At 37.9% G+C, this 19160-nt stretch overlaps 1 protein-coding gene across 3 annotated transcripts in view; it reads right to left on the bottom strand.

Annotated features, from left to right (window-relative positions):
• myo3b (myosin IIIB) overlaps positions 1 to 19160 on the bottom strand; it is a 115982-nt gene that overhangs the window by 94724 nt on the left and 2098 nt on the right. For 2 of the 3 annotated variants that reach the window (XM_036566144.1, XM_036566151.1), the window contains 6 exons: positions 9373 to 9556; positions 6796 to 6930; positions 5569 to 5673; positions 4477 to 4576; positions 3590 to 3666; positions 1094 to 1239 (listed from right to left, as the gene is read on the bottom strand). In XM_036566144.1, coding sequence (XP_036422037.1) covers positions 1094 to 1239; positions 3590 to 3666; positions 4477 to 4576; positions 5569 to 5673; positions 6796 to 6930; positions 9373 to 9556 — 747 coding nt within the window. Of the gene's footprint in view, positions 1 to 1093; positions 1240 to 3589; positions 3667 to 4476; positions 4577 to 5568; positions 5674 to 6795; positions 6931 to 9372; positions 9557 to 16337; positions 16380 to 19160 lie in introns of those variants that run through there. The other variant, XM_036566159.1, reaches the window with a different exon arrangement.

Genomic DNA, 19160 nt, shown 5'->3' with positions numbered 1-19160 from the left:
AATGTAAGTTATGAAAGGACGGAACTGAAGTGTGAATCCACATATGTATATTCTGCACTCATGTTGCAGATTTCATAGTGTATGCGGACTAAATCAGAACACACACAGACATAACACAGTGATTAGCTCATCAGTGCTGGGTACACTGAAATCTGTGCTATTCAGGCAAACCAAGGCCACCAGGACATCTGCTGCAACATCAGCGATTTAATGAAGAATTCTTTTTAGAACTGCTATAGTGTCCTTAATGCTGGGCAGCGCACATGTTTTTTACTGTTCTTCAGACCTAAGGCCTGTGTAACGTTAGCAACACACTAGCCGCTAACAGCCTACCTCTCCTGTGGGCTTGGTGAGGGGCAGATAACATTGTGCTGGGAGCCAGAGTGTCAGCCTCATCTCAATGAGAAAGGAGAAGGCTAATCACACATGCAAATTGCAATCAGAGGGCACAGCCACACTGCATTGTGGGAGATAATGGTGTGATTGTACTGATGACAGAAGGTCAAACGCTTCCACCATCAAAGCACTCAAATAATCGTTAATCAGAATACCATGTCGGGACAGATTACCTGATTATGTTGGGAAAAAAGCGTAAAAATGTCAAGCTGAATGTACTTCATTGAGATTTAATCACGGGATGCAAAAGTGGAATTTTGACAAGGAAAACCTTCAGTGTGGCAAAGAAGACAGCTAAGAAAAATCCAACACAGTGAAATCTCCTTTGGAGCCGAACGAGACATTTGAATAGCTTTCTTCAAAACACATTGTTCCTCGTTATTATGAACAAGAACAGCTTTTATGATATCAATGGAGCATTTTTGTGATAGACAGCAGTGTTTCCCTCTCAGCACAGTGGAATCCTCTGCTCTCCTCAGGGTGCATTATTCTTCTCAAAGCAGAGAGGGCAAGCTTGAGGAGAAGAGGCCTGTCTATCTTCCTTTCTTTTCTCTCTCTCTCTCTGCTAAAATCTACACAGCTTTCAATCTACCACACTCTCTCGCTCTTTTTCTATTCCTGTATTCTCCTCAGTGTCCCCCTCTACACTTTTCTCTCTGTCTTTAGAGTGTGCATGTGGTGCCCTCTGGTGTCTCACCGTGGTATTTTGAACAGAGCTTTTACAGGATGCATCTCAGCGAGCGGTGGATCTCCATCAGCCAGCTCTATAGCAGTGATACCCAGAGACCACACATCACAGCGGGCGTCATATGAGTAGTCAAACTGCTGCTCACACGCTATCACCTGCAGACAAGCACAGAGACACATAGAACAGTTCCATAAACAGACCTCCATTCATATCCTCAGAGTTTATATCTCAGTATAGCACTATGGTGAACTATAGCTGTCCTAAGTACTCAGCCTTAGTATACACAATGCATATTAATATAATACAATATTTATTGTGTACTTGGTTCATTGTGAAGTCTAATCCAGGCTTTACCACACTGAGATGATTTTACTTGACATAAGAAATACAAGATATATGTAAAATCATTACTGTTGGCATATTAACTGTGCTGTTTTTTTCCTCATGCAGGGTTTATGCCACTCTCCAGCGTGACCAATCATCAAACAGTAGAGCAGCTCCTTCAGACTGAATTCTAATTGGCCTGGAGGGTGAACCCCCTCTAGCCCAATCATCTCGCTTCAATTCAGAATAACACAAGACGGGGAAAACTGGCTCTCAGCTATTAACCTTCACATGACCTCCAACACACTCAAACACAGGAGACACACTTAAGAGTGTGCACACACATGCATGCACAGATACACACACACATTTTGGCCCTGTGTAATCGGCATCACTGACTCTGTTCTATGACTGTAATACACAGGAACAGCAATATAAGCATAATATATAAGCCTTTTAGAACAAAAATGGCTATGGATGCCCAAAGCAGACCTAGGTCTCAAACATATACAAAGAACAGCATGTTAGGTTACATACACACCAAGGATATTTATACTATAACTGAAAAAAAAAACAAACATGCATACATATATGCTATTTTTCCAAAAAAGAAAGAAAAAAAGGGAATTGTTGACTTTTTACAAATAGTTAGCCTAGAGAAAGGTGTTGGCTGTGTAACCACTGTGTTCAATTTAGGTTTGCTAACTACTTTGCTCTAAAATCTGATCATCTGAACATTTGATCTATATTGCCAATTTGCTATAGTGAGATAACCAAACTGGCCAGCTAGTGACCAAATGAAAGCTGAACAAAGTTGATACGTTACATAAAACATAACCAATACAGTTAAAATGCTGCAAACAAGTAAATGTCACATATCACATATTTTGCACTCAGCTCAGAATATATATATATATATATATATATATATATATATATATATATATATAAATCAGAGCATTTCACTGCATTGTCTTCATGTGCTTTTGGCTTTGTACATTTTGCTGCTGATGTCTATCCTCACATGATTCACGTATGAGGTGGGATTCATCGTTTAACAAGACAAAAACTAATGCACACTGTAGGCTGTCAACCAGGCCCAGATTCATATTTGCCTGGCACTGAATTTAAACAGGCTATCCCACTCTATAAAATCCATTAACTAACATATAGGGCTGTACCATTCAAGGATGGGGCTGCAAGTTGACCTCTCTACATAAATACAAAAAAATTAGTAGTTAGTAAATTAGTAAAATTAGTTTTGTCATTAATAGTTGTGTTCTTGTGTTTATGTGTGTAAATTAAATGTGGGTCAGCTGCAGTGAGGCATTTTCATGAATGCCATGTTGTAGGCCCATATTAACTGGCCCAAAACCCTACCTGCCCACCTGCAATTTTCTTGACACTCCCCACAACCCAGTCCAGCACTGCATCAATGTATTTCATTCAAAATCCAAAAATGATTCAGACTAGAGTTGAGTGACATGGACAAAACGTAATATCATCATACTTCAAGTAGTTTATAAGATACACAGTCACAATGATTATTTCTTCTAAAATCTGTTGGAACAGACAAATAAGTTCAACATTCAAAAATACTGTCAAAAGCTACAAATCCAATTATTTGTATTTAACATTTTACATACTGTACTGCACTAAATGCAATTAAATAGGACTAATTATGTGGACGTTGTAATACAACATGCAGTTGGAAAGTGTTTTTAAGTACTGGCGATATTTATGATATACTCAGAAAAGCTTAATGTGACATACTGTTATGTAATTTATTACAATAATGATACATATTCTTATGTTGCCCAGCCCTAATTCAGACCTTGCTGCATTAAGCCATAGACTTATCTAATGCTGACAATGGCAGGGAGCATAAAAAGTTCATCAGGAAATAGATTTTATTATGGATATTGCTATTGCTATATTGTAATTTCAGTGTGGAAAATGTGTGTATATGCAAACAGAAGAGATACAGCACAGCAGAGAGAGAGGGAGGGAGAGAGAGAGAGAGTGAGAGAGAGGGAGAAAGTGAAAGAGAGGGAGAGAGAGAGAGAGGGAGAGAGAAAGAAAGAGAGAGAGAGAGAGGGAGAAAGGGAGAGAGACAGAATGCAAGAGGCAGAGAGGGAAAGAGAGGGAGGGAGAGAGAGAGTGAGAGAGAGAGATACAAACCTCAGGAGCCATCCAAAAAGGCGTTCCCACCGAAGTGTTTCTGCGCAAGCGTGCGCTTGTCAGCTGAGCCGACACACCTGGAACAGACACAGTCCACAACAAGGCTCATATTGAAAATGAGATTCGACAGGAACGACGTGCCATAAATTTAAATCATCACCTCTTTTTCCCCCACCTCTATTTAACATTTACATAAACTAACAACATGCAGTAAAGGCAAATAATGAACTAAATTACATCGGCTGTTGTCACAGTTACTAATAACTTTTATGAAAGAATTAATATCATAAACAGCTACACAGATATTTGTATCTTTTAAAAGGTGGAACATAATTTGCCATGGCACCAGGTCACGGCCCATTGAACCAGCAATCATCATCATCATCATCATCATCATCATCATCGCCACTGTTTGTAATGAAATGGAGCAGCTTTGTCTCCCTGCAGGGTTCCACTTCCCTCCTCACACAAAGAGACAAACATGCCTCAGGCAAGTCAGAGTCATTTACCCCACATCCACCCCTCTCTACACACACACGGTCTATATGCTAAACGCAGAACACTGCTATTCAAATTAGCCATAACAGTTTAACAGTTTAACCTTGTGTCAGGGTTGGCACTGCACATGCAGTAGGCAGTACAAAACTCAAGAGATTTCAAAGTCTTTGTTTAATTATGTAACACTTAATTTGTTGCTAAGCAGCAGAGAATTTTACATTGGCTGTCCATAATCACTGTGCTGGTTAATACAGCATCTGTACAGCAGAACGCTCTGCAGGACTGCAGGGACTCCTATAGATGTTCTGTCAGCCTGTCTGGGTGAATAGTAACACTATGCCGGAGGCTCCATAGCTGTCAGCACACAGTGAAACAGACACAGCCATTACCAAAGTCCACCAGCTTGACTCCTCCATCTGTGGTGAGCAGGATGTTGTTCCCCTTGACGTCACGATGGATGATTCTGTTGTTGTGCAGATGCTGCAGGCCCTGGAAAGGAAGAGTGGAAATGTTTGGAAAAGTAGTACGGTTTCTGACCATGCATGATAAATAAATAATAATCCTTATTCCCTTTAACCATTTAATTTGATTTAATTTGATATTAAATTGCTCATATTCTGCATTTATCTTGTATATTATTTTGTTCCCTGATGTACACTTACAACATCTGTGCGGTTTTATGTAGCAAAAAAAGGCACCATTCAATTTTACTTCACTATTTTCCAAATTCTCTTGATCCCCTACAGTTAAATAAGTTGTTTTTGTTACTCTGCCTTTAAGATTGATATATGCAAATCATCTATGTTTTGATTGCCTGGAGGAAAATGTAGATGTAAGTTTGTTTGTTTTCATGACATCACAAAAACAATAAATTCAGAATAGACTGTTTTTGCAGCTTGGTTTCCAATGATTGGACTGGAGAGTGTACATTTTGAAACTTTAACAATGTTTACATGATAGGGGCCCTTAAATTATTTGGAAATTCTGTCAAAAGTGTGGATTCTAAAAAATTATGGAAAAAACATTCTTTACATCTCTGTCATGTATAAAAATCCAAAGGAATAAAACAAGTCAGAAATTTTACAAGAAGAAAGTTACAAGAGTGAGAAGTTGAAGTTTAAGAACACAGAATATTGCATTAAGTTGTGGTAGCCTCAAGGAGGTTTGATGGTTTTAAGGGTCATCATTAGAAGCTGTGAAGATTATTTGTGCACTGTAAAGGTCTTTGAGCTTACACAGGCCTTATTAAACCTGAAAGGTTTTGTGAGCTGCTGGGCCAGAGAACAGTTTCTTCTTGCTCTACAGCTGCCTCATAATGCTTTCTTCTTGCTCTACAGCAGCATCTGCCCTTCTAGCCTTTCCATTGTGATCCAAAATAAGCACTGTGCTCCTGGCAGACTGCTGAGCTAGCCCCCCTCCACTGTGCTGGTGTTAGCGGATTAGCTTAGTAGTGCGTGTGTGTGTGTGTGTTTATGTCTTACCAACAGTGCACCACAGAGGACGTAAGAGATGACAGGCTCCTCCAGACGTTTCCCCCTCATCAGCAAACCCTTTATCAGGTCTGTTACTGAACCCCCATTACACAGCTGAGAGAGGCAGACAGAGAGAGACTTCCTCATTCAGCTCCGCTTCATGATTTATAACACACACACACCTCAGACTCTTTCATGAAAAGTTTTACATCTGTTATATCTCCTCTGCAATCACAGACTATCAAGAAATACTTAATGTCCATTTAATCAGGTCCACGTACCATATAGGTGCATAATTTGTAGCCCCTCCTCCTCCTTATTATTATTATTATTATTATTATTATTATTATTGACAGTAATAAAAACAACAACAACAACAACAGCAACAATAATAATAATAATAATAATCATCATCATCATCATCGTCATCATCATCATCACAGAGTGGCTCAATGCTGCTGAAGATTTCAAACAGGTCAGTGTCAACAGCATCCTGTAGCCAGAATCTGACCACTGATGAAGGACAAGAGGATGATTAACACAAACTGTGCAGCAACAGATGAGCTACTGTCTCTGACTTTACATCTACAAGGTGGACCAACAAGTTAGGTTTTTCTAATTCAGTGGACAGAAGGTGGACATAGTGTTTAAAAACTCCAGCAGCACTGTGTCAGATCCACTCGCAACACACTCTAACACGCCACCACCATGTCAGCGTCACTGCAGTGCTGAGAACAGTTCACCGCCCAAATAATACCTGCTCTAAGGTGGTCCTGTGGGGTTCTGACCTTTGATGAACAGGGTAAAAGGAGGCTAACAAATTATGCAGAGAAACAGATGGCCTACAATCTGTAATCATAGCACTATACAGTGCACCAACTGCTATGTGGAAAAGATAAAATGTGCAAAAGTTTAGGCGCCCAGGTCAAATACATGTTTTGTTTATTTTCTAAGTGAAAATAAGTTGTTAAATCCTCTAGAGAGAACAGAGTATAAAACGTGTTTGCACAGGCTACATTTCATGTTTTATTTTTGTCCCAAAATGTTAGAGTACAGTACAGTGAACAAACAGCAAATACACAGTAACTGTATTTACAACGAAATGTAATTTGACCAGATCTTTTGGATACAACTGTAGGTGTAAATGCTTAATTTTTGGACAGAGGGACACTAACGTCTTTTTTGTAGTTTGTTCTAAACATTTGGGCAAAAAAAAAGAAAAAAATGATGACTCACTTCCAGCACCAGCCACAGCTGTCCTCCAGAGAGCTCATCAGCCTTGTAGAACATACCAAAAAACTTCACCACGTTAGGATGGTTGGAAAGAGTGCGCAGGATGTTGTATTCTGCTTCAATCTCTTCATCGACATCCTGCAGAGAGAGGCAAAAATGCACAATGAACCTTCATGCTCTTACATTGGGGTTTATATGCAAGTACGATTAAAATTATATTTGGCCAAGCTGCACAATGTATCTAATTATTTGCTAACAAATGGGAAAATTTAAATATTATTATATTTCAATATCAATATTGGAACTACAGCAAAAATCTAGAGCACTATTTTTTAGCTTAAGCATGTATTGACACATGTGTACTCACTACTGGTGACCACTACCCTTCTTTTAAACTTTCACAAACAAAAAGCATAGTGGATAACATCACTCTCCCACACACAAGAGAACAGGGTGCGATTCCATAACAATGCCTGAATAAATCAGTGGTCACCAACCCTGGACCAGGAGATAAGCTGTGTTCCATTCCACAGGGTCACTTGGCAGTACCACTATATTTCCAACATACTGAGCATGGGATGAGGGATAAGGAAACAGCAGCTGATAAAACACCTTCATTCAGAACATCCTGCAGCATCATAATCAAACATGAAGCAACACGCATCTTCAAGAGACATGTGATGACTGATAAACTTTGTTGCAACTTCCTTGTCTACTACTACCTGTGGAATTTTAAGTTCTTTTCCAATGGAACATTTTCACTCTCTATGGTTTGGAACCACCTTACGCACCTCTACTTTCCTGCAGAGTCCAGTTCCAACCACATTCTGCAACACCTGCTCCAGCTAATTAACTTCTTCTGAAGTTCTTGCTTGGCTGGATCAGATGCAGTAGTGTTAGGTAACAGTGATGCAGCATGTTAGATTCACGTTGGAAGAACACTCTGCAGAAAAGTGGATCTCCAGAGGGCTGGTGACCAGTGGTATATATAAAGCAAACCACCAGTGGTGCTACAGTAAGAGTCCTTGGGAAAGGATTCTCAGGTTTCCATTCATTGTTATGAATTGGTTTATGTAAGAGTGCTTGCTAAATAATGCAAAATATTAATGAAAAATAAGGTAAAAAATTCACAATAAAAATTCTCTGGAAAAATGTATCTGATGTATCTGTGTTATGGCTATTTCAAATTTATCAATGACTCATTTTAAACTTATACACACTACTCTTCATATGTGGATTTATTTCATACCATTTTGTATTTTTGACAAAATAAGGGTGGGTGGAAAGTGGAAAAGGGGGTGAAACATGACCTTATTGGTTATTATTTTTGTTCCCCACCAGCTGTTGAAGGTCAATATAATCAAACATGAGAAGATGTTTTAAAAGCAGGTAAAATCATTACATATTGATTCTGAAGATTACAGGAAAACCAATTTTTTTTTGTCTTCTAAATGGTTTGAAATTAACCTGCTGCATATGGGCAGAGACATGAACTAACAAAAAACAAAAAACAAAAAAAAAACGTAAAAAGGTCCACTTTGATTTCAGATTGATTTTAAATGCAAAAAACAGAAATATTAGAAGAAACTGATATCAGTTTTGGCTATAATAAGGTGTTGGTTATTGCATTGGCCCTGAAACTTTCTTTATCGGTGCATCCCTAATATTTGGTTTGGATTGTGAACAACCTGACAAATGTAAATTCACTTATAACTAAATTACTATCAAACTATTAAACTAATAATTCTTTAGTTTTTCTATTTCAAAATGAAACTGACATCATAAATATTATGAATTACATCCAACTAAACTATACCTCTCTATACATTGGGTTATGAACATGAATGTGTGGCTAATTGACTAGGCAGTATGTATGAAAGGAGGACTAAATGAGTGTGAGTGACTGAATCAGAGGTGCAATCAATGAGAGCAGTGTTTAGCAGATGTGGCTTCAGCCCCCTTGCACTGCAGTTATTGGGGTTTGGACAGAGCTATTGTAGTGCTGACACACATCACAGACACCCTCTAAACTCTTTACAGCACCTCAGCAGGGAACGAGAACGAGAGAAAGAAAGATTGACAAGCGCAAGACTAAGTCAGCAGCATGAAGGTAGTGAATAAATGGCATGGAGACGAAGAACTCAGCAAGCAAAAAATGGCAGAATGGAAATAGAGCATCTACTTACTCTGTTTGTGTGACTGGAATTCTGAGATAAGCCAGACAGAGCAGAGCAAAAAGGAAACAAAGCATCTGAGACTTTGTTTTCTGCCTTGGCTCTTCTATTGGAGACTTCGGCAGTGATTGCAAAGGCCTTAAATCTGGAGTGCTTGAAGTCTGAGTTCATTTTTCTGCTCAAAGCAGCATGATTATCATTTGCGAAGCATAATAACTCACAATTACTCACTAAGTGAGTGTTAATAAAGCAGTTCTTTGGCTTCCCTGATCTGCAAAAGTGAGTAAGACTTAGGGCAATAACAATCAAAGCACATGGATATCACAGTTTCCATGTCTTTACAGAAAGAAATGGACGAAGCAATTGTGGCTGTTCCCAAAATCTATCCAGTCTAACAAAGACTCACATTAATGGGATCCAGGATTTTCACAGCTGCTTGACTTCCATCCTTCTTGTTGATGACTCTGTACACCTTGCCATAGGTTCCCTTTCCGATGGTCTCCACAATGTCCCAGTCATCGGAGGGGTCAGCCAGTGACTCCAGCCCAATCATGCTTGACTTGTAGGGATACAGTCCATACAGTGACCTCCTGAATACAGCACACATACAAAAATCACACCACAAGTCCAGTCTGAGTACCACTCACTTTTCACACCATGCTGTTCACAGCCGAGTCATTTTCTTTTGGAACATCAAATCCAGCCAGAACATAACATGCTGCAAGCTTTCAGACAGGCTCTATGAAATGAACCATGTGTCTCCGAAACAGTAACTTATTTCAGTATATATTTCATCTCTTCACATAATATTAAAGATGTTCAAATAATGTGGGGAAAAAAAACAATAAGAAAATGGAGTTACAAGCTTGTCCCCTATCAGTAATAATATGCATCTGTAAATTAAATACACAAAAAAACAGTCTAATGCTATGGCTGCACATTACACTGTAAAATAAATCAGTGTGAAATTACAGTAATTTACTGGCAGTAATGTTGGAGATTGATGGAGAATGTGTTGTAAATGGTTTCATATAGAGTCTTTTTGAAAATGGTTCTATATAACACCAAAAAGGGTTATTCTATAATATTGTTACAATGTCAATAGTTGTAACAACAGAACTCTTTTTGGAGCTACATATAACCAAATACAACATATTCTCCACCTGAAAAATCATTTCACCATACAAAGCATCATTTAAGCATGAAATGGTTCTATGTAGAACTCATGGTTCTAAATAGAACCACTGCCTTTACTAAAGAAACCTTGAAGAATCATCTTTTTAAAGAGTGTAGTTAACTGAACAACAGAAAGGCATCATGGTTGGAATACTAAAACATGTAAAATACATTCAAATGTGTCTTTACGGTTGAAATAATGTTTAAAAAAATGTGAAATTAACCATAGAAAAAAAAAACAAATACAAGCCAAATTAACAAACCAAAATAACAAAACTACGAAGAATGCTGAGAAGCTCCATCCTCATCACTACAATACTCAGAGACAGGCTGCATTGCAAATAACAGCTAATTACTGTAGAATCCAACATTTTAACTTCTGGTTTCTCCCCGAATGAACCACTCTTTACATCCGTCTGCAGTATTTAAGGGATACAGCAGATTACTGCAGGGTTTCTGCCACAAATTTACATCAGTTCTTTAGTCTATGAATCCACTCACACAACCTCACTATTATGTAATATCATATGACTAGCGATAATGCGCATGCACTAACCTACTCTCTTCCCCTCTCTTTCTCCTTCTGTATAAAGACTGTGAGAGGACATGAAACACTGAGCCAGAGGCTGATGTCAACTTAGCCGCAGGCAGGAGCATATGGCTGATGATGACTGCTGATGAAGCTCTGCGGCTCTGTCTGCCTCCCTCTGATTGCCAACAGAGACACTTAACAGGCTTAAATCCACAGCAAAACGCAAGCAGTACACAAACAACATACAGGTACTCACATGGAGAACAAGATCTTGCTTTGACTCATCACTTTCAATGACAAAACACTCAAAAAGAAAAAAAAATCTCAGGTGATCATAGCAGGCAAAAAAGCAAAATAAAGTTTATCTCGCAGGAGTGAAGAGCCAGTAAGGAGCAGAGACCTAGTGAAGACACTGAGTGGACACACAGAGCACTTTCCTGTCTCTGAGCGCTAAGAAGTCTGCAATCTGCTCAACACTATTGGATTTAGGGGAGATTAACTCTGCGATGTTGCGGGATCTGAGCGCACCATTTATCATAGCCTGCAGGATGTACAAAACTTTTCCCTCACGATGCTGCCTCGTAACCGGCACTTCAGAGCCACATCACTGCATTGAGCACAGAGACAGCCTGTGGCAGGGCCTATAGGGACTGGGGCCTGTCCTGTCGCCAAGGTAATGATTAACAGAGCGCACTAAATGCCAAGTGGGACAGGGCCTCCACCAGAAGAGGGTCAGCTTGGGTGCAGGAATTAGTGTCGCATGACTTGAAATGGTAAAAAAAAGAAAATCTTTCAAATCACAGCAGGGGCATAGTGACTGGGTCCCCCATGTCATGATTGCACCCTGTATGTTAATAAGTGAATGAATGAGTTAATTTATTTATTTAATTTCCCCAGAGCCCTTAAGATCCTAGTAACTTAATGGTCAACAACAACATATTTGAAGCATGTGACACAGGCTAGCCTCATTATGCCCCCAGGATCTGGTCAAAAGTTTTATTCAGTTACATTTTTCTGATACATTTTCAGTTAATATTTTAAAAGGCCCATATGACTGAAAAATAATTTCCTCTTTTTATGGAAGAAAAGAGTTTGATGTAAATGTGGAAACACTGATACATAATGCAAAAAGAGCCTGTTTGATGTTGCTTTTATAATGTCATGAAAACAAAATTATTTCTATCAGTTTGCAGCAGTGAAAGCACCACATTCACACAGAAGTTAAGAATGTTTCTGAATAAGGCCTAATACAGAGTAGCCAATCAGAACAGAGGACATTTACATATAGCAGTCTTAAAGACAATAACAAAAACTGCTGGTTTGGAAAAATAATCATGACTCTTTGTGGTTTATAATAAACCAATAATAATACACACACACACACACACACACACACACACACACACACACACACACACGTTACAACTGGACCTCAGAGGCGAGAGGGGAAAAAAACTGATGCAACCATAACTTCACTATGAAATGATAACACAGCCCTTTGTGTACTTTCAGCTGAAGCTTTAACACAGCCAGATGCTAAGTTGGCCTAGGAAATGTTAGGTAGCTGCAAAGCCCTAACTGACAGCTAACAGTGCTAAATAAGCAACGTGCTACTAGAACAGCCAATTTGAACAGCTTTATTTTGCGAAAGCTTTATTTTGCAAAGCTGTTTCTCGGTATCAGATTAAAATCATTAGCAATGTAGGCTTATAAACAGTAGCAGGGGTCTAGCCAAGGAGTGGCCACTGCCAACTGTGTGCTTTTCTCTCCAATATCACTGAATCCTCTGAATTACAAGGTCATTAACGAGTCAAAATATGAATATTACATATGAGCACTGAATTGACATCATTAGACTGGCAGCCTCTTTAAACAGTCATGCAAATCAGCATGTTTTACAAGTGTGGTAGCCCCACTAGCTGACCTGCACTCAGGTTACACTGCTCAACATGAACAGACTGAAAGTGGTTTTAATCTCTTTTAATATTCTTCTGGTCACCCTTAAAGGCTGACAAACCACAAATAGATACAACCACCCTAGCCATTGTTCCAATAACTTATCCTACCCATCAAGAGGTCCTACTGAGCATGCACATACACTATAAGGACAAAAGTATTGGGACACACCTCTCAATCATTGAATTCGGGTGTTTCATTTAGTCCTATTGTCACAGGTGTATAAAATCAAGCATGCTGTATTTGTGTTTTTTTGGGGTGCAGCTTTAGTTAGTGTGCTTTGTGTTGGGGGATGGTTTACCATCAGTCTAAAGCCTGTGGCTAGTGTTAACTTCCTCCATGATCTTACTGTCATGGTGTTTAATAACGGGCACTTGCAGTGTAGAATCATGGCCTCAGGAAGCAGACGATGCTGCATTCAATAATCAGCTTGTCATTACTCTGGCAGGCTACTTTACTGAAAAAAACAGATGACCGAATGCTGGTCAAAACTGTAACATTAGCCTGGTTTATTTTGCTTAAAGAAGCAGCTAACACTGGACATCTGCATAAGGCAAACACAGTTAAATGCACGTAAATAAATGTATACATGTATATAGAACAGTATTTTTGTTTTATTGTATGTCCTGCTCTGGATCACATGGATTTAACCAATGACACATTAGAAATGAAACAAGGAGTTTAACTAACAGTATTTTTACTGAATTACAAAAACAGGAACAAAATCAGTCTCAGCTATTTAAAAAAAAAATGTGATTAGCCAGTAATTTAAAAAAGTTATTTTAATAAGGCAGGCATAATATATGCGCAGAAGAACTTTATTAACTGCTGTTTCATTTTTTTTTTTTTTTCTTCAAGTAGTTTGGCATTCCAGTACACCATATGGCACACCTATATTCCAAATGTATTTATGAAATATATTTTTGCAATGTATAAAAATGGCCAAAATTTTTTGGTTAAATATATTTTTAAAACACCATTTTTATTTTTATCTGTTACTATATACTTTTTTATTTCAACTTTATGTAGTTTTAACAAAGGTTACAGATGTAACTAAATATACAATAACTGAATGAATAGTACTAACTTCCATGTTTTGCATTATATATCATTGTACATATGTGGTAAGACATTGCACACACAAAATGTATTTCAACTAAACAAAAACTGCATTTTCACAGTGTACCAATACCTACAGCACTTGATTTTGCCATGTTAAAGGTTCATTTGCTAATACTTAACATTAAGATACTGGAGTACAAATTCATTTCAAAAGGTACTTCAAGTAGTGAAGTGCATTGGACAGTATTTTGGCTATTTTCATACATTTTCAAATATATTTGATAAATATTTTTACATAGATTTATTTTTCTATGGTACATTTCTATATATATATCGTGCATTTTAAAATATATTTGGTTAAGATGGCAATATTTTCTGACATACATTTTAGTGTAAGGAATGTATTTCAGCATATATTGCAATGCATTTGAACTATATTTTAAGTATATATTTCCAAACATTTTTTTTTAAATGGGAAAAATACTATAGTTAACCTTGACACCCTATTTGTAAAAGTTCTGGCTACACCCATGAACAGTAATGTACGTTCATAAATATGCTACTCTCAACGATTAACTAAACTAACTTAGCCCACTTGAAAACGCAGGGTTGACCACTAGCGTTAATCTACACAGTCAAAACGCCATGTTACTTAAAACAAACATATTATGGGATAAGACGCTATAAAAGCTCCTTCTCAGCCAGATGAGGACAAGGTTGAGGTTGTGTCCTTTACAGGCTAAGAATATCGTGTGGACCACTGGACTAATGTGACTGATCCTAGATCACACAACACACTCAAGAAGAGCCGCATGAGACTCTGGTGACAATGATGCACATTTAACATTTCTCTCTCTTCTCTCAGCTTTGCGGAGGAGCTCTAAGATGATGTGGCAGAAACATTTGAAGCTGCATTCTCAGATACATTTGATGTATGTGTGCACTCATACATGACCCACCTTTAGAGCTGCATTTATTCGGGTCTCAGGTTGAAGTGGAAAAGGTAAATGATGCTTGGTCAGTGAGGCCTTTGGGCCTGGCAGAGTTATAAATCGCAGTGGAGGGTAGACTGAGTGATGGCTGCTGTTTTGCAGCTGTGGATGGATATTTCATAGCTCTCATTTATTTGCTGGGAGGGACATATTAAGTGCGCTCTGACCTGTGACTGATGACTCAGATGGGTTCATTTTTAGCTGGAAACAAACATTTGCCAGTCCACTATGGCAGCGGTCCCCAATCCCAGTCCCTTTGCTTTGCATGTTTTTGTGGATTCCCTCTACACACCTGACCAAGCCAAAGAGGTGCTTGTTAATTATTTTAATCAGGTGTGTTGCACTATGGGAGTAACAGAAACACAGGGTTTATCCTTAGACCAGAACCCTTTAACTACACTAAAGGGGTAGGTGGGCTAAAATGGTCCTGCTGCCCTAAAATGACCACAATTCTGAGTACTTGCCTCTTAGTCTTAGGCACACAAATACTTTATAATCTAATTTATCTCATTAGTAAGTGTGTTTTTTACTAGTAAAAACACAATATAACATTAGAATAACCACAAAAACATAAATACAGTTAAAAGAAGTTGAGATGTTGACATCCCCCCAGCACTATTACCACCACACCTGATATAATTTAATAAAATAACTAGATATTGGAAGACAACTACAAATAATAACAGGCTCCCACGAGGAGAGGTTTGGAAATGGTAATGTTTATACATTAACATACATACAATCAATACATACTGTTTTGATATTATTTGAGTTCATTCTAATATTAATGTTTTTGAGCAAATAATATTAGATTGCTAATCTTAATCCTAATTAGATTGCTTTTTCAAATATAATTTTCTCAGGTGGCTACAACGTTTTCATAGTACTGTAAATAAATACATGTTCAGAACATTGAGCTCGGTCACTGAGGCATCCCTACCGGAGGGTCGTGTTGCTGGCAGCATTTGTATGACCACAGTGGCCGACATAATCTGATACACCCATATTAACTTTCACCCACTCCCCAGACAACCCCACTCATGGCCTTATAAACCAGAACAACAATAACCCACTTTTAGTTGAGCTAACAGTTTGTGTTATTCATTCATTCACACATTAATTTGCTGAAACACTAAGCTACCAGAAGAATTTTCAAAGTAAAATTTTTCCTACAGTTTCCCATCATTATTTTGTGTCATACTGTGTGTTTGCGCTGTAAAACTGAAGCAGAACAAAAAAAATGATAATACTAATGATAATTTGACATAATCAAAGAATATAGTCAGATATAGTCAGATGTAATACCTGTAGTATATTGTATCAAATTAAAGACAGTAATTCGTGCACTGTTATGCAATACATATTACTGTCTAAACAGGAGGCCTACTTAATGTACTCATAAACAATAAACAATCAATACAGGGAAAACCAAACTAAATATGTAAAATATGAAAGTTCAAAAAAAAAAAAGGAGGCCCAGCACAAGCGCATCAAAAAGTCTCATCATAGAGTACATCACCCACCACAAAGCAAAGGCTCTAACACCTTTTAATAAATATTACATTTTGATGAATAACTGATCTCTTAATTTGCGTATTTTTTTTATTCACTGTAATTGTGCAATTAAAAGAAAGGGAAAGGAAGACAACATACCTCGTGTGTCAGGTACCTTCCTAGCACGTTGCTGAAACGACTGTGTGCATCTAAGGTGCAAATGTATCCTGGTCTAAATCATGCTAATCAGCTTTCATGAATAGTTTATTAGGTTGTAATCTGCAATGTGATCTAGTTTTAAATATTCAAAAGCAAGATGTAGCCAGTCATAAAGCGGCTCGATATAGAACACTCGGGTTACTTAAACAGACACGGGTTTGTTTTTATACAGTGTCAGGATGAGTAGTCATAAATGTCCATTATGTGTTATATGCACACACACACACACACACAGACACACACACACACACAGACACACACGTTACAACTGGACCTCAGAGGCGAGAGGGGAAAAAAACTGACACAACCATAACTTCACTATCAAATGATAACACAGCCCTTTGTGTACTTCACAGAGAACAATTTTGTCCATGTCAATACACAATTACTGTTTAATTGTTGAATTTAACATTTTGGAGAAAATATAAAAGTTATTGTACATTTAATATTTTTCCAACTTGGCAATTAACTAGAAATTGTGCACTAAAAAAAGCATGTTCTTTGCGGATGATGTTTACTTATTTTCACTTAGAAAATGAACAAAATGTAATTTGATCAACGTGTATAATAAGACTTTTCTCATTGCAATCCTTAACATAACCCTAACCTTAACCTCTGTAACTTAAAAAATAAATGGTTCTGCATTTGACGTTTTAAAAAAATGTAACATAATAATGATAATAATACTAATATTACTACTAATAATATTTACAATACTACTATTACTACTACTCATAATAATACTACACAAAATTATGACTTTTTTATTCTGAAATTGTCCAAAAACAAACACTCACACACCCACTGTGTTGTTTACAAGAAATGCTGGTCACATGCCATCATAAAAGAGCTTCGTGTTCATTTCAATTCTAATTGTAAGTGTTTCTCTCTGTGTGGAAGAGAAAACTACAGAGAACAAGTATAAAACAGCAGATGGAATAAAGCATCACACTGACTAACAGTGGGATAAGCTGCCTAGAACTGTCAGTCAAAAGCCCTCATTTGCAGATGTCATCAGCAAAAAGCAACTCAGGAATCACGAATCAATTTCTCTCTTAACAAACTAATAACAAAACAATCTCAGAATGATACATATCATATATCATGATACATACACCCTTAGTCATCTCAGGATATGTGCACACGTGTCGTTCTAACTGTACCACATACGTGCTTGTAAGCCCAGACACACACACACACACACACACACACAATGAATCCAGCACTGTTCTGCTACCACAGTAAACAGTGGCCATGTTGCTATGATCTCAGTGCCATGGTGAGTATCTATGGAGAATGAAGAACAGGTGGAATAGGACCAGAGTAAAAACAACAGTGCTGCCCAATACACTTCGCAAAACAGCTGTCATTCACTCTGTCATACTCCGCTTCTACTGTTCACTACATTCTCTCCCCACCTCATTGAGGGGTGACTGTGTGTGAAGCAGAGAGCGATAAAGAGGAAAATAAAGCTCGGTCTGGCTCAACCACAACTGACCAGTCAGAGTCTGTTATGCTATTCAAATCTTGGTTCAAAATACTCAAACAAACAAATCATTGCAGGTGTTACAAATGACCATTATGTAACTACAATCTCTTCTTCTACAAAGAAAAACATTCTTCAACATAGATTCATAAAGCATTAAAAAAAGATACAAGCTTCTGACAACAAAGTACTTAATAGTATGAACCTATGGGGGCTTTAGAGGGCGTCTCAGGGGCCCAGCACTCATTATGTGGCTAACAGGGATAGGCGGAAGAAGTCTCAAGAGTGTGATTTAACAATAATCAGCCATATCTCTCAATACTGACCACTCAGCACACTTCCTGTCAGTGTGGCCTGGCTACACCACGGCAAAAACACCCAGTTCTCTCCTGAGTAATCCTGTTAGGGGGATGTGAGGGGAATTCGGGACTCTGCTGTGTTCCCCCCCTGCTGTGATGTAATCAGATCCATGCCCTCTCTGTCTGTCTCTACCACCAGGTGCAGACCTTCTCACGCACACAGCTACAAATCAGCTCATCTTCAACCATATTGCTTAAAGTGTCTTCAAGAACAACTCATCCTACACTTAATTAACACGTATTATATAAATGTTTAAATAATTATAGCACAGGCTACATTTAGACTGACATCCAATAAAGACAGTGGAGATTCAAAACAGTTTTCTAATGTTAGAAACAATACTATTCAATTAAAATATGCTGGGTTTTGTTTGGTTGTGGTGGGGGTGGGGGGGCAAAATAAGTTTCTCTGGTTATTTTCAAATATAAAAATAGAAAGTGTGGCATGTTGTTTTTACTGTTTATATTGCATTACTGTCTCCAATCATATTTGGGTATTCAATTCCATATTATTTAAAGGACCCATATCCTACAATTTTTACATTTTTATACAATTATTTTTCAACCTCTCTATCCACTATAATTAAACAGGCTGTCTTTGTTACTGTACACAAATGAGCTCTGTTCTGATTGGTAGTCATATATAGTGCCAAACAGTCCAGGCTCAAACACTCATGATAACTTAAATGGGTGGGGCTAATCAGCTGTATAGGTGGATATATGCAAATGTGTTGATTTTGTGACATTACAAAACCAATGGATTCAAAATGGGCTATTTTTGCAGCTTGCTTTCTTTATATGGACAGTATGGACTGAGAAATGAATGGAACAATTTTGAAACAATGTTTACACACTACATCCAACTCTGAACCAGAAAAGCAATTTCAATTTTGCATAACATGGGCCCTTTAAATAATA

The sequence above is a fragment of the Colossoma macropomum genome, unplaced genomic scaffold (assembly GCF_904425465.1).
Source record: "Colossoma macropomum unplaced genomic scaffold, Colossoma_macropomum, whole genome shotgun sequence".
Lineage (NCBI taxonomy): Eukaryota > Metazoa > Chordata > Actinopteri > Characiformes > Serrasalmidae > Colossoma > Colossoma macropomum.
The sequence above is the reverse complement of the archived record's forward strand: the minus strand, read 5'-3'. Positions and strand labels throughout refer to the sequence as shown.